Source organism: Buteo buteo, chromosome 12 (assembly GCF_964188355.1).
Source record: "Buteo buteo chromosome 12, bButBut1.hap1.1, whole genome shotgun sequence".
In the NCBI taxonomy this organism is placed as follows: domain Eukaryota; kingdom Metazoa; phylum Chordata; class Aves; order Accipitriformes; family Accipitridae; genus Buteo; species Buteo buteo.
The window spans coordinates 11,585,649-11,598,965 of record NC_134182.1 but is presented as its reverse complement, the minus strand read 5'-3'; the positions used below and the strand labels follow the sequence as shown (position 1 = coordinate 11,598,965).

General features: G+C 43.8%; 1 protein-coding gene across 3 annotated transcripts in view; it reads left to right on the top strand.

Annotated features, from left to right (window-relative positions):
* The first annotated feature begins 1,041 nt into the window (after nt 1-1,041).
* The window catches only part of SMYD2 (SET and MYND domain containing 2), a 30,558-nt gene continuing 18,282 nt past the window's right edge, over nt 1,042-13,317 (top strand). The window contains exons 1-3 of one of the 3 annotated variants that reach the window (XM_075042662.1): nt 1,042-1,431; nt 4,623-4,686; nt 12,148-12,258. In XM_075042662.1, coding sequence (XP_074898763.1) covers nt 1,250-1,431; nt 4,623-4,686; nt 12,148-12,258 — 357 coding nt within the window. In that variant the 5' untranslated portion in view covers nt 1,042-1,249. Of the gene's footprint in view, nt 1,432-4,148; nt 4,242-4,622; nt 4,687-12,147; nt 12,259-13,317 lie in introns of those variants that run through there. The other 2 variants (XM_075042661.1, XM_075042663.1) reach the window with 2 other exon arrangements.

The following is a 13,317-nucleotide window of genomic DNA, read 5'->3' as shown; positions in this document are numbered from 1 at the left end:
ATTTCAGTGATAGATTTATTCTTAATAATTCCAAGATAGGAATTCTTACTTTGCATAAATTCAGTATTTTCTCGCTGTTGGAGTTGTTGTTGTATTTACAACATGGCTGTCACTGTCATATTCAGACTTCTTGCTTGTGTTTCGTTGCTGATTGACTGATTTATTATAAAGAGAAGCCCATCCCTTATGACAATTTTTCATTAATTCCGTAGGATTTTTTTGGTTCAGACTACAGGATACTATCCTAAAATACTAGGAGAGGATGGCCAGCTTTCCAGCCTCTGAGCCGTAACCTAAATCTGGCATCCACAAGCTGTGCACGACAGCGCTAGGCTGGGCAAGGCCCTGGCCCGACCCTCGAGCTGGCCGAGCTGCGGCAGGGATGGGCCGGCCACCTCCGGAGGCCCCTTCCCCTCAGGTTTTATGATCTCCTGCCCACCCCACCATCTTCCCTGGCCTTGCCTCCTTGCACCGCTGGAGAAGGGGGTCACGCGGGGGTCCCTCTGCCATCACTACCCTACAGCGGCTGGTGCAAACCAGGACGGGCAGTGGGGAAACCTGAATGGCACCCGACTTGCATGAGCTGAGCCCTGCCCTCCTTATCAAGCAGGCCGTGACACCTGAAGCCCCCTGCGACCCCAACAGCAGAGCTGCTCGTGACTGACGTGCCTTGTCTTGGGAGGCCTTGCTGGTACTCCAGATGGGGGCTGCGAGGCCGGTGGGGCGAGCCCCTTCCCTGGGACACTCGCTGGAGGCCTGGGTCGAGGCCAGGCCTCGGGGACGCTTCCACCGCGTCTGCGAGCGGAGGTATGCGTGGGCAGCCCCCTCCCTGATGCCAACCCACGGCGGGTGGGCTGAGGGGGCCGTGGGCCTGGCGGCTCTCCCAGCGCGCCTGCCGGTCAGGGCTTCGGGGCCCTGCGGGCCGACGCTGCCCCGGCCCCTTCCAGCCCGTCCCAGCGGGGCCGCGCCCGCAGCGGGAAGAAGGGCTTCCCGGGCGAGCAGCCGCCGGGCGCCCTCCCCGGTCACCGCCCGGCTAATCCCCCGCCGCCCGGAGGAGGCGCTCCCCGCGCCGCCCGGCGAGCAGGGGCAGGCGGCAGCGGCCTTCCAGCGCCCCGCAGCGCGCTAGGACCCGGCGGGCCTCGGCCGCGGCCTCGCCGGGCGCCCGCTGCCGGCGTACGCGGGCCGGGAGGGGAGCCCGGCGGAGGCCTGACCCGGCGCCCCCTTCCCTTTTTCCCTTCCCCGCGCCGGGATGCGCTCGGAGGCGGCGCCGCAGCAGGGCGGCCTGGAGAGGTTCGTCAGCGCCGGCAAGGGCCGGGGGCTGCGGGCGCGGCGGCGCTACGCCGTGGGGGAGCTGCTCTTCAGCTGCCCGGCCTACACCGCCGTCCTGACCGTCAGCGAGCGCGGCAGCCACTGCGACGGCTGCTTCGCCAGGTAGGGCCGGGGGAGGCCCGGGGCGGGCCCGGGCGGGGTGGTGGGGGGGGGCGGCGGCGGCGGCTGGACGGCCGGCGGCGGGGCCGGCTTCTCGCGGTTCGGCCGGCGGCGGCCCGCCCCAAGCCAGAGGCGGGTCGGCCCGCCCGCGTCCCCCGGCCGTGGCCGTGGCCGTCAGCGGCGAGCGGGCCCTCTCCTCGGCCCCGCGGGTGCTGATCGTGGCAGCGGTGCCCCGCAGAGGGTTGGCCGGGGGAGCCCGGGGGCCTTTCTCTGCTCCTCGGCTCGTGGTTCTCGGGTGGCAGCGCCGGGAGGAAACTGAGAGCTCAAAACTGGTTTTCCTTGCTTAACAGTTGAGGAGAAAGAAAGAAAGAAAGAGGGGACAAAAAAAAAAGTTTTGCTCTTCACGTGCTCTGGCAGTTACGTAGGCACGTGCGTAACCTTGCTCTCATGGGAAGTTTCATCAGTCCATCTAGTTACGTGGTAACGTAATACCGATTTTAATGAGTAAGTTTTGACAAGGGAGGAAGGGTCTGCAATTGCCTCACTCGTGCTTTGCATTTCCGTGGTGTGAATGGAATATATATGAATAAAATACATATATATCTGTAATGAAATATGCAGAGATATATCTGTAATGAAATATGCAGAGATACATCTGTATATTTCTGCTTCTCTACCCGAAACCTTAGCCTTCTGGCAAACTACTTTTACTAGGGCACAGCACAGGCAGCGCGAGAGGTTTGTTATTGTGTGGCTGTGAGCATTTAAACTCGAGTGCTGCCTGCGCTGATGGCAGGCCTGCTGCTGCTGCGCCTTGCGTGGCTGCCGGCTCTGGCAGGCTGCGAGGTGCTCGAGTTTTCTGGGGGCTCAGCAGCTGCTCTTCTTGCCTGTGTGGAGGGGTGGTTTGACCTGCTGCGGAGATTCCAGTGGTTGCCGTAAACCTCTCAATATCAGCTGCTGTAGCAAAAAAAAAAAAAAAAAAAAAAGCTGCTTAGCGTTATCGTTAGAAAATTAGGCATGGATGTGACACGGTGGCATGTCACACCACGTTTTTAAAAGGTATAGTACTTTCTTGGTTTCTGGCAGCTTACTGAAGAATTGCAGTGCTTACCTGTTTAGGAGCAAGTGTTAGCATTTGCCTCAGTAAAGGAAAACAACTGTTGTACTCTTGCTATTTTTATCAATACGTAAGTATTGCTTGCATATGTAGGCTGAGAGGCAGAGTGAAGAATATAATTATTACACTCTAGTAGGTCTTTTCATCTCTTGTCCTGTCATCTTAACTCACTTATGCTTTTCATTTTCTTTTCTTTTCTCTTGACCTTGTCCTTTTTCTTTCCTCATTACATTATCTTACTCACTTTATTCACCCCTCTCTTTGCATATGAGCACCTAATATAGTTCCTAATGAAGTCAGTGAAGTGAGTCTCATTAATTTGAAGAACTGTAGAACTGAGGTAATCTTCCTCTCCTTCTTCACACCAGTGGCTTTTCCTAGCCCCTAAGTTTTGGGGTTTTGTTTGGTGGTTTGTTTTTTTTTCTTCTCTCGTGCCTCGCCACAAATTCCCTTGTGCCAAAGAAACTGGCTGGTTTTGTTTATCACATCCAGAAGATTTCTCTCTGTAAAAGGACCAAGGAATACTTTCCATGCTCCATTGATATGAAGTAATATTGTAGAGATTATAATTATCTCATGGAATAGCTTTTAAAGATCATCTCCAGGAGCAGCCTATTTAAATGCTGCTTGTTCTCCTTGTAAGCTTCTCCCATGGAGCTCTGGAGGAGCACAGTGATCAAGGAATGTACTGAATGCAGTACCATAGCAGTTACAGTGGGGTAGTCTGAAACCTATTTCACACCAGGGTGATGAGATTCCACTAAGAGGAAAGATATCTCAGTGATGTAGCTTAATCTGCCAGTGCTCAGAAATGTGTTTTGTGTCTGTGGCCCGTTGCATTAGTGCTGAATTAGCACATAGTAGATTTTGAACTGTGCTTGTTGAACTTCCAAAGAATGTTAGGAGGAAGGTTGTGGGCTCAGTACTAGTCTTAGGAAGAGAAACTTTGCTAAGTGGTCATAAAACTGTTACAGTAAAGTGGGCAAAATGAGACTAGAACATTGTATTTGCGTCTGATAGTATTCGTTACTTTAAATACACAGCTGTGCTTGAGGTACATGATGTCAGCAAGCAGTCATGATGTTAGCCTGACTCATGTTGCACCTTCTACTTTGCAAGAACTGTCAGAGGATGTCAAGACTTGCTACACTTCATGGACTCCAAATGCCAGTGACCTCTGAAGCGTTGCACGCTATCAAATTGTACAAGGACACTCAGCCTTGTTTTACTCCAATGAACTTACCTCAGTTTCAGGCAATTTTGTTGCTACTTATACTGGGGAGGGTGTGTAGACATTTTAAAGTATTCAATACAGCTGAGAGGTCCCTATTGCTGTCACACCAAAATGTCACATGTGAGGTAACACATGCTCTGTTTTTGATGGGATCTGTTGCAACACATGCACCTTGAAGCAGAAAAGGACCTTCCTTTCGGCAGTTCCCTGTGTTGGGATATAAACAAATATAAAAAACAGGAGAGCACGAGCCTTAGGTCACCTTAGAATACACAGATATCGGAGCAGAAGTTAGCGGGACAGTAAGAGGCTATGTGGTAACAGGAGATCAAACTGTATTTAGTAATGCAGCATGTTTTCTTGGTGTTGGGAGGCGGTTACTAGCAGAACAACGGTCATGCTTTCTGTAACCAGACAGAGAAGCAATGGAACTGGCAGAGCAGAAGCAAAGGGCTAATACTGGTGAGCAAGTATACAGAGCAACTGGGAAGTTTGGAGAACTAGGAAAAGTTAGCTATCAGTATGCGTCATATATATAGTGGCAAAAAATGGTGCTGTATGTCAAACAACATAGAATAACATGTGTCCAAACGCAGCAATTTATCAGGACAGCAGAGTGCTTTTGCATAATAGCAGTTGTTAGGAAAAACTTGCTTTTGAAACTCTAAACAAATAAAAACAGTGTCTGCTATCAGAAGATGGGGTTCAAGTGGTAGTTGTAGTGTTCTGAAGAAAATACAGTTTTCATTGTGAAATGTAAAATACTGTGCAAACAGTGATACAGGATACATTCATATTTCATTTAGATTTATAGAATAGAATAACTTCTGTTTTCTTTTTAAGGAAAGAAGGATTGTCCAAGTGTGGAAGATGTAAACAGGCCTTTTACTGCAATGTGGAATGTCAGGTATGGTAATGCAGTTTCTGAGGATGAGGGGGGAAGGAGGGCAGGGGTTGCTGAACTCCGTTTTTTTGTTTGTGTGGCATTGATAGTCTCTAATTGTAGCTATGTTTAATAGTAGTCCAGTCAGTTTCAGCATCCCACAGATGCTGACCATGGAGTTGTGCATTGGACAATTACAGGATTTGGACATGATCCGCATGAGTCTTTCAAGATCAGTAGCTCCAGGGCTTGGTACCACTGAGGCTTTGATTAGAGCTGCCTGTCAGCCCACTAATTATGTCTGTATTACTTCTTTCTTTAAGCACAAACCAGATAATTTAACATTAGCTTGCTAAACTGGTAAGAGAGCCTGTATCTAATGGGAAAAATTAAATCCCTAAATAGCTGTCTTAAGGGGTTTTTGTTGGTTTTTTTTTGTAGAATCTTTGCAAATATTTTGGGTCACCACAGCTGACAGTAGTCATAACCATTTGAAACCTACCATGCTTTCTCCCTAACTCACTCATTCTGGCAACTCTTATTCCTTTTGTATACTTTGGTTTTTAAAAGCCCCTGAAAATAGAATATAAGTGTACACTAAAGTAGAGCAGTATAAAGACATCCGAAACATTTGCATGCAGTTTTAATTCCATTTTTACTTCAAACTAGAATAAGCACCTTTCAAAAAAACCCCTTTTTTGCCAGAACTAGTATCTAGCCTTTGTGGGCTGTCAACTTGATATGGAAGAATAATCCAGTTTACACGTGAAAAACTCAGCTGGATTGCTAGCTAAACAATGTAAGCTATGTAAGGTCTGTCATGCTGGGCACAGAGTATGGAACAGTGCTCATGAAGGATTTGAGTCACCAAAGGTCTGGTCTGCGACTATGTGTTAGCTATAAATAATCCAGACCTTCTCCTACATGGTAGTGCACTGTTGAATGCATGGGTTGCATGCAAAGTATTCTCCATTGTCGTTATCTGGATGGAGATGTTGCGGTTTGTGCTGTTCAGTTCCCAAGCACTTTGGAGATGACTACTACTTTTATTTCAAGGATGTATCTTATTCTCCTGTTGTGCAAGTTGCAAAGCAAGCCTGGCCTCCCCTTAGTTTTCCTTCTATTGCCTCCCCTGATTCCTGCTTTCCCACAGTGTCTTAGTGAATTGTGGGTTAATCAAATGGCCTTTTGGTTTTGAAGCACCAGGAGGACTCAAAATGCTTAAAAGAAATAAGTTATTTACAAACTTTGCAATAGTTCACAGAATATTGAAAGACTGACAGCCAGCAGTTGCTGGGAAGAAAGAGAACGCTTACTGTATGAGCATCCTTAAGGCTCTTGAGAGAAATCTGGATGAGTTTTAAAGACAGCGTGGAGAAAACTCATGATTCATTCATGAGAAATGCTTATTTGTAAGAAACGTTTCCATATGACATTATTTCTTAGGAAACTTTAAACTAGATGAGGGAAGGAAGTACTTCAATAAAGCAATTTATTGGCTGTTTAGTGCTTTTTATCTGAGATTGTGAGTTTTTTTTCTTACCATACAAAATTCACAATGGTTTATGAAGCAGGTAAGCAAGATTTACTGAAGTAGGAGAGCTCAGTGATTTGTGCCAGGAAAAAATAGCAGTAGGTATCATGGTGGAAGTAGTAGAAATTTCTGCTGATCCACAGTCCTTTGCTTTTACCTCCAAGTCCCTTTTTCAGTCCATCCATCAGTGCCCTGTATTCTAGCCTTGACAAAGTTTATACTTTTATATTTAAGAACGAGGAGGGTTTTTTTCTCTCTTTCCCCTGGGTAAAGTTTTGTAGATGTATTGCTTTCTTAATTTGATTTTTTTCCTTAAAAAATTTTTTTTTTGGTGGTGGTGGTGAGAATACTCTTTCTCTAGTGGGCCATTTTCCAAGAATAAAATACTGAACTGCTCTAACTGAGTGTCTTTAAGACTGTGGAGATGATGCTTAGCAAATGCCTGTCTGTCTGATAAGTTAATGAATTAAAATCTTTTCCACCTGTTGGTGTGTAGGATGATGCTTTAGATATAAAGGCATTTTTTAGATGTTGTGATGTCTAGACAATAGTATAAGCACTGGTACTAGCACACGCTCTTACTGGTGATATGCGTATGTTTTTTGACTCCCTAGTTGATACAACATGACCTTCCATGTTTTGGGCCCTTCTGAGTCAGTCTGATGAAATTTATGAATGTTGCTGAGATTGAATTCTTTGACATTCTTTCAAAGTTACCTTCAAGCATAATATTCTCTAGAAACTAGTCTCCACTGACTGTACGTGCTGCACAGACAATCTGCACTGCATCTTCATCCCTGTCTTGTTCAAAGGCACTTTTCAGCAGCTCAGCAATTCTTTGTCAAAGCCAAAAAGGACATCTGTGCCTTGATACTGAACTTGTAACACTGGGATGTACAGTAAATGTGTCCCTTTTGCCTCCATGGATGTGAGGCTTCTTCATGCAATGCTGATAAAAGGGCAGGGCTGTACTTGACAATTGTGATGGCATTGTTCATTTGATTTTTATTTTTTTAAGTTAATTTTCTTTGTAAACCCATGTTTTCTTTGCTCAGTTCAGCTAAAAATGACATGTACCCAACAAGGACATGGTATGATTTCATATGTTGGTTAGTACCTTGTTATTTAATATAATTCAGTTTGACAGATGTTTATCACATGAAGTATACTGTGAAAACCAAATTTTTTGAGCTTACTCTTTTCTTACTTAAAGACCTGCTATACCACAGTTCACAGGAATTCTTTCTAGGGGTAGAGAGAGATGGATCAGAAGGAGACAAGAGAAAGGTGCTAATGTGTGTAGCAGGAAACACATTTTTTGGATGTCTTTTTTAGACTATGGATTTTATAACTGCAGACATCTTCCTCTCTCTAGTGCATTTCTGTTGAGATTTTTTTTTTTCTCTTTCAGAATAACGTTGTTACTGAACATAAAGTTAGTGACACTGCATGTATTTCCTGCTCTGTTAAGCCATATAGTATCCTTGTTTTGAGGTTCTTAAAATACTTTCCAAGCATTCATGAATGAAGCCTGGCAGCAGCCTTTGTGGCATTTCTGTTTTTGCAAATGGGTTATAGGTACACAAAGCTACATTGACTTGCTGAAGATCCCCCAAGTGGTAAAAGAATGCATCTCCTGCCACATGGCCAGTGTTTGATACATTGACCAAGTCCTGCTTTGCAGTATAATTCCTTTGCCCTGGTTGCTGGGAAAGGTGATGCCACGTTGTAGTGAGGGTCTGAACCCAGGGGAAGACAAAGTCTTGCAGTGATATAGTGGTTGATTTGTTTAGGGCTCTCTATACACATACATATGCATGCATGCTGGCCCTGGCATAGTTCCCTTAGTGCTAATGTGTTTTTTGCCTGTTTCGGTCTATTATTTTGCTTTTACAATAGATAACCTTAAGTTTGACCTATATTAAGCTGGATGTTTGCACAGGCGTAGATTCAGTCTCAGATGCGGGGCATGTGAGAGTGGAAGTTGTCTTCACTGCCTGTCCTTGCTGCCTTGAATGTTTTGTAGGTTGGTAGGATCTAGCCTGGGTTTGCTGCATCTTTCTTTTCCCAGCTCCTAAGCTAGTTCTCCTTTTAAAAGGGTTTGTGATTTCCAGCTGATTCATACTGTTCTGCTCTCCACTATTGCCTCCTCGAAGCACAGGCCTGTTATTGCATAGTGGCTTTCAGACCCCATCTGCAGCTGTTCGGGTCTTGACTTCTTAAATTATAATAATTTTAGTCAAACAGCAGGAGACCTGCGCTCATTTTTTCTTCTCAGAAATTAGCTGCTGAAACACTCCAAAGAGAAATGTTTTAAGAGGGTTATGTGGTTGCAATTGTGGAACTGGTGAACTTGAACCAGCTACTGGAGCTCCTCTTTCTGTTACTACACAAAGCTATTATTTATCCCAGACAGAGCGGAGATCAGCTAGCCAAAGTGCAGAAAGATGTTTTTATCCTGACTTTCCATATTTGAAATACATTTTGAACAAAATATTTACGTGTTTTTCTTAACATGTCATGTTAAAGAGTGCAGTAGTTGGTATTTCTGGAGTAAGGGAAACCTGTATTTTTAACCAGCTAGTAAGCCTCAAAATGGAGTTGTAGACCTGGAATTAGCATCAAGCAGATGTGTTTTAAATGGGACCTTGTAGGAATTGCCCACTCCTTTTTGGTGAGCTGTAGAAAAAATATGAAATTCTTGCTGTAATGATGCCGCACAAGAGGAATCTGACGCTGCATGATCCTGCTTAAGATTGCCTTGGGGAGGTGTCTGTCCCCCTATCCAAAAACTTTCTCCATGTAGTTTTCTGTGACAAATGTCTCCTGTGAGCCTTTCGACCATTAACCCACAGAAGTCAAATACCATTTGTGGCCCGGCATTTGGTAAACGATGGTAGGGAAAGATGACTGTGAAGACATGTGAAACTCTTACCTTCACTGCTTGGTGAGGGACTGTATCAGAGAACTTTACCGGATAACATCAGACATTGGAAGTTGCCTCACTGAAATTCAATTAAAGAGTTGGATGCCATTTGAGCATACTTGGGCCTCAGGCTTTTGAAGGAGTGGGCTTTATCCCTACACTGGCTTGCCCAGCATTTCTGTCTGGTCTTTGTGTGTGTTTGTTTTTGATCAAGTGAAAAACAGAAATTTTACATCCTATTGAAAAAGTCCTTGTGAGGAAGGAGGTGCAAGGACATTTGTTTGGACTTGAGTCTTATTTTTTTTGAGTATCAAGTTCTGTTGTTTGGTTTGGTTTTGTTTTGTTTTTCTGAGCTATATGACAGTGTTCTGGGAAGTGATCCAGTAGTCTTGGATGGTGGAATCATTTTGAAGAACTTGGTGGAGAAGATTGTTTCCATGCTTTGATGTGAAAAGCATAAGCTTTAAAGAACTTCCCTTCCAAAAATGTTGTCACTCACTCCTAAATGAAGGGAAAAATACTGCGGATGTAATGAAAATAGGAAGAAAATATCATTAATGTAGCATTAAGGATTCAACTAGAACAATGCTACCTGTTATAATTCAAGCTACCTAGAGAAAAACGTGGAAAAGAATGCAAAATACAGTCCTGCTGTGATTGCAGGGAAAGCTGCTGTCACAGTGTTTCCATCCCAGGCATTACTCAGTCATCAGTACTTTCTTTTCTTGTGGTGTTTCAGGCTTTTATCTCATTTCACACAATTCAGCCATATCTTGTCCCTTTAACCTCCCTACTAGTTCATATAACTCAGTATGATTCTGCCTGGGGAAAGATTTTAATTAACAATGTGTAAAGAATAAAGGGAACAAACGGATTTTTAAAAACAATGCTTTGAGACAGGCACGTGATTTTGCATTTTGATTTTTTCTTTTATTGGGTAGTCTCTCCTGTTTATTTAACTGGTGCGTATGGATGCAGGTCCTACAAAACTTAAGGTTCTGTGCCTTCGCATCTTGCACGCCCATCAATCATGCTGAAGTTGGTGGGTGTGCAAGAAGGGGTGAGAGATGAGGTCTCCCTCTGTCTCTCTTCTTAGCCTTTAGCCTGTGGATTCCTAAGTGAAGGCTATCAGGGAATTTTCCAGAAAAAGGTCTTGGGGCATACATAGGAAACAGACCTCTCTGGGGATGCATTTTGTAGTGTGACAGCTGTAGGAGAGTTGAGAGTGTAATTTCACATGACATGATTAGAGTGTAATATACTATTTTGGTTCTCCTGGTCTGTGTTGCCACATCCTCTTAGAATGTTTACACTGGAGCTTATTTCAAGCAGCCTGTATGTAGGTTTTTTTGGAAGTACCATACTGAGATATCAAGGACAATGAAGTTGACATTGTGAGTGGTTGAATACCCTTGCAGTGTTGCACTGCTTCAAATCATACATGAGGCTGGGGTGGGTGTTCACCTTTCTTTTCCTAATAAAATAGATTCCTAAAGCTGTGCATGTGCAGGGCAATTAAAATGGCCATTTTCAATGGAAGAATTTTTGGTGTACTAACTGCAATTAGTGATGTCAGCTTTTGTTTTGATCTGCAAAGCCTGTAAATAAGTGGATCAGCCAAGGCAGGAGACACTGAGGGTCCTGATTCAGGTGGCTGTTTAAGGCACCTTGGGTTGTCCTTTCTGGCCTCCAGCTGTAGGTCCTACAAAGAATGCATCTCCCAGTAGACCTGTATCATATCAATTGGTCCTACGTGGATGTTTTAGATAGCCTAGGGTGTCTCAAATGGCTCTTGCCATCAGTGGTTAGGCAGCTGAGGGAAACTGTGTTTATTCTGTTCCTGCTACTCAGTCACTCTGATGGGCTATATATTTTTTTTTTAATAATTTTTAGATTTTTTTTTTTTTTTTTTGAGTAGGCTAACACAAGGTCTGTGATACTGGGTGAATCACACTAAGGGGAATTAAGAACTTTCTGGAGGCTGCAAAAAGTTTTTCGAGTTTTCACTTTCAATCAATTTGTAAATTAGTGGGATTTGTTGTGATTTCTTTCCTCTGCTACCATTTTCCACCAGTTTAAATCTGGTCTGAAAACAAAACTTGATGCTCCCTATGTAGGCAGAACACTATAGGTCTGTTCTAACACAGTGCTATAAATGTGTGTCTGGGATGAGATATATAAATAAATAACTGTGCATTGCTTGAATATAGAAATACGAATATTTCCATGTTTGAATAAATAAATACAATGAAATTTGATGCAGTCTGAGGACAGCCCATGCCAGGTTCTGTGTGCCAGTGCAGAGTGTTAATCTGCGATTCTGTGCTCATCTTTGAAAGATTCTGTTGCTTTGGAGGAAATCTGTAGACTGCCAAAAGCCAGTGGTTTGTGCCATCGCTTCAAGTGTTATTGTATGTTGAGCTAGGAATATGCTATACATTCTTAACTAAAATGTGTTTGTCTTTATTAGTGTGTTTTCATTACCTAGATTCTACAAGGCTCAAGGAAAAAATCTGATTATTCTATTCAGTGGTCTGGTTTTGACCTTACATATACTGATTCTTACAGTGATTGTGAATCCATTGACTTCAGACACATTACTCCTGATTACACCAGGGGCGTCTCATAATGAAGGGCCAAGATATTAAATGGAAATGAACCCAATAAAGCCATCAAGCTCAGACCTACTCTGTCCTCACGTGCTTAATCTGAACAATAAGAACTGGTGATTTATAAATCATGTTGTCTGTTTGCTTCTTCGTCATTTAATTCTTTTTTTCCATTGAATAAATGAAGATGTTCTGACCTTAACTAATCCCTTGTGAATTTGTTTGAAAAAAGCAGGATAGCTGTACCCCTTAAATGTGACTCAAGCTTTTGTTCAGATTTAGTGAGTGTCATCTTACTTTTTTAAAGGAAACACGTTTCACTTGACCTCCAGGATCTGGCAGGACTTGCTGCATCCTCTTTTTCATCACTTTATCTTCATGGCTTTTTTTTTTTAAATATTTTTCTACATTTTCAGAAGGAAGACTGGCCAATGCACAAGCTAGAGTGTTCTGCCATGTGTGCTTTTGGGCAGAACTGGAATCCCTCGGAGACTGTGAGGCTAACGGCGAGGATCCTTGCCAAACAGGTGAGCAGGAGGCTAGACTTGGGAGGTATGTTGCTACTCTGGGTGCCAGGGAAGGCAGGAAAACAAAAATTGACCGACAGTAACTGTCCCTGCAAAGCACATAGATACTAGCTTCCTGTGTACAGATGGGTGTAATACAGAGCATGAGCAGCTGAATGAACTGACCATCAGACCACTGCAGCAGCATCAGGGCCACTATAGTCCAGCTGGAGACTTTTGGGAGAAGATGGCAAAAGGCTAGTGAGGTTTTAAGCTGTATAGCTATAACTTATGGCCAAGGTACTGTTGAACAGAGTCCGGAAAAGTTTAACTGATAGTTTCAAAATGTGTGTGGTGTTTCAGGCACCATTCTGTTAGATTGAAGCTCTTGGTTACCTGTGTAAGCTCGTACCAAGGCCACATTGGTGAAGAGAAAGAAGAACAAGACTTGGTGTATGTGGTTAAAGTCTGAGGAATGCTTCTAGTGTTTTCTGTCGGCAGGCACTGACGTCTTTATGAAGCAGTTGCCTGTTGTACTATTTTTCAGCTATAACTGTGTAGCATTGTGTAGTATATAACTCCCAGGACATTTGTGAGTCAAGAACACTTCTGAGTTATTCAGGTATAGATGTTTACAATTACTGGAGTTAACTGGTGAAAAACAGATTGAGAGAGAAATCTCAGGCCCTTGGTCTGCGGAGAAAAAGAATGTTATTAGTAAGGAAATAAGATCACAATGTCGACCTCCATTTTGGTGTTCCCTAACTATGTGGATACTGAGGATAACACAAGTGCTTACAGGGAGGGGACGGAATTCATGAATTTCAAGGTTATTATGCTGTGTATCTTTGTAGAGCTCTAAACTCTCTCCACAAAAACAAATCCTCTTTGAAGCATATTTGTGTGATTGAGGTCTGCTTATGTGACAAGGGCAACCTGGATACTGTATGTAGTGAGGATTTTGGTAGCCTGCTGGGAAGGTAGCTGCATACTAGCTGTGTGTGTAGATGTGTGTGTGTGAGTGTATGTGTGTGTGACTTAATTAAAGTGTGGTTTAGTGGTCTACAAACAAAATCGAAT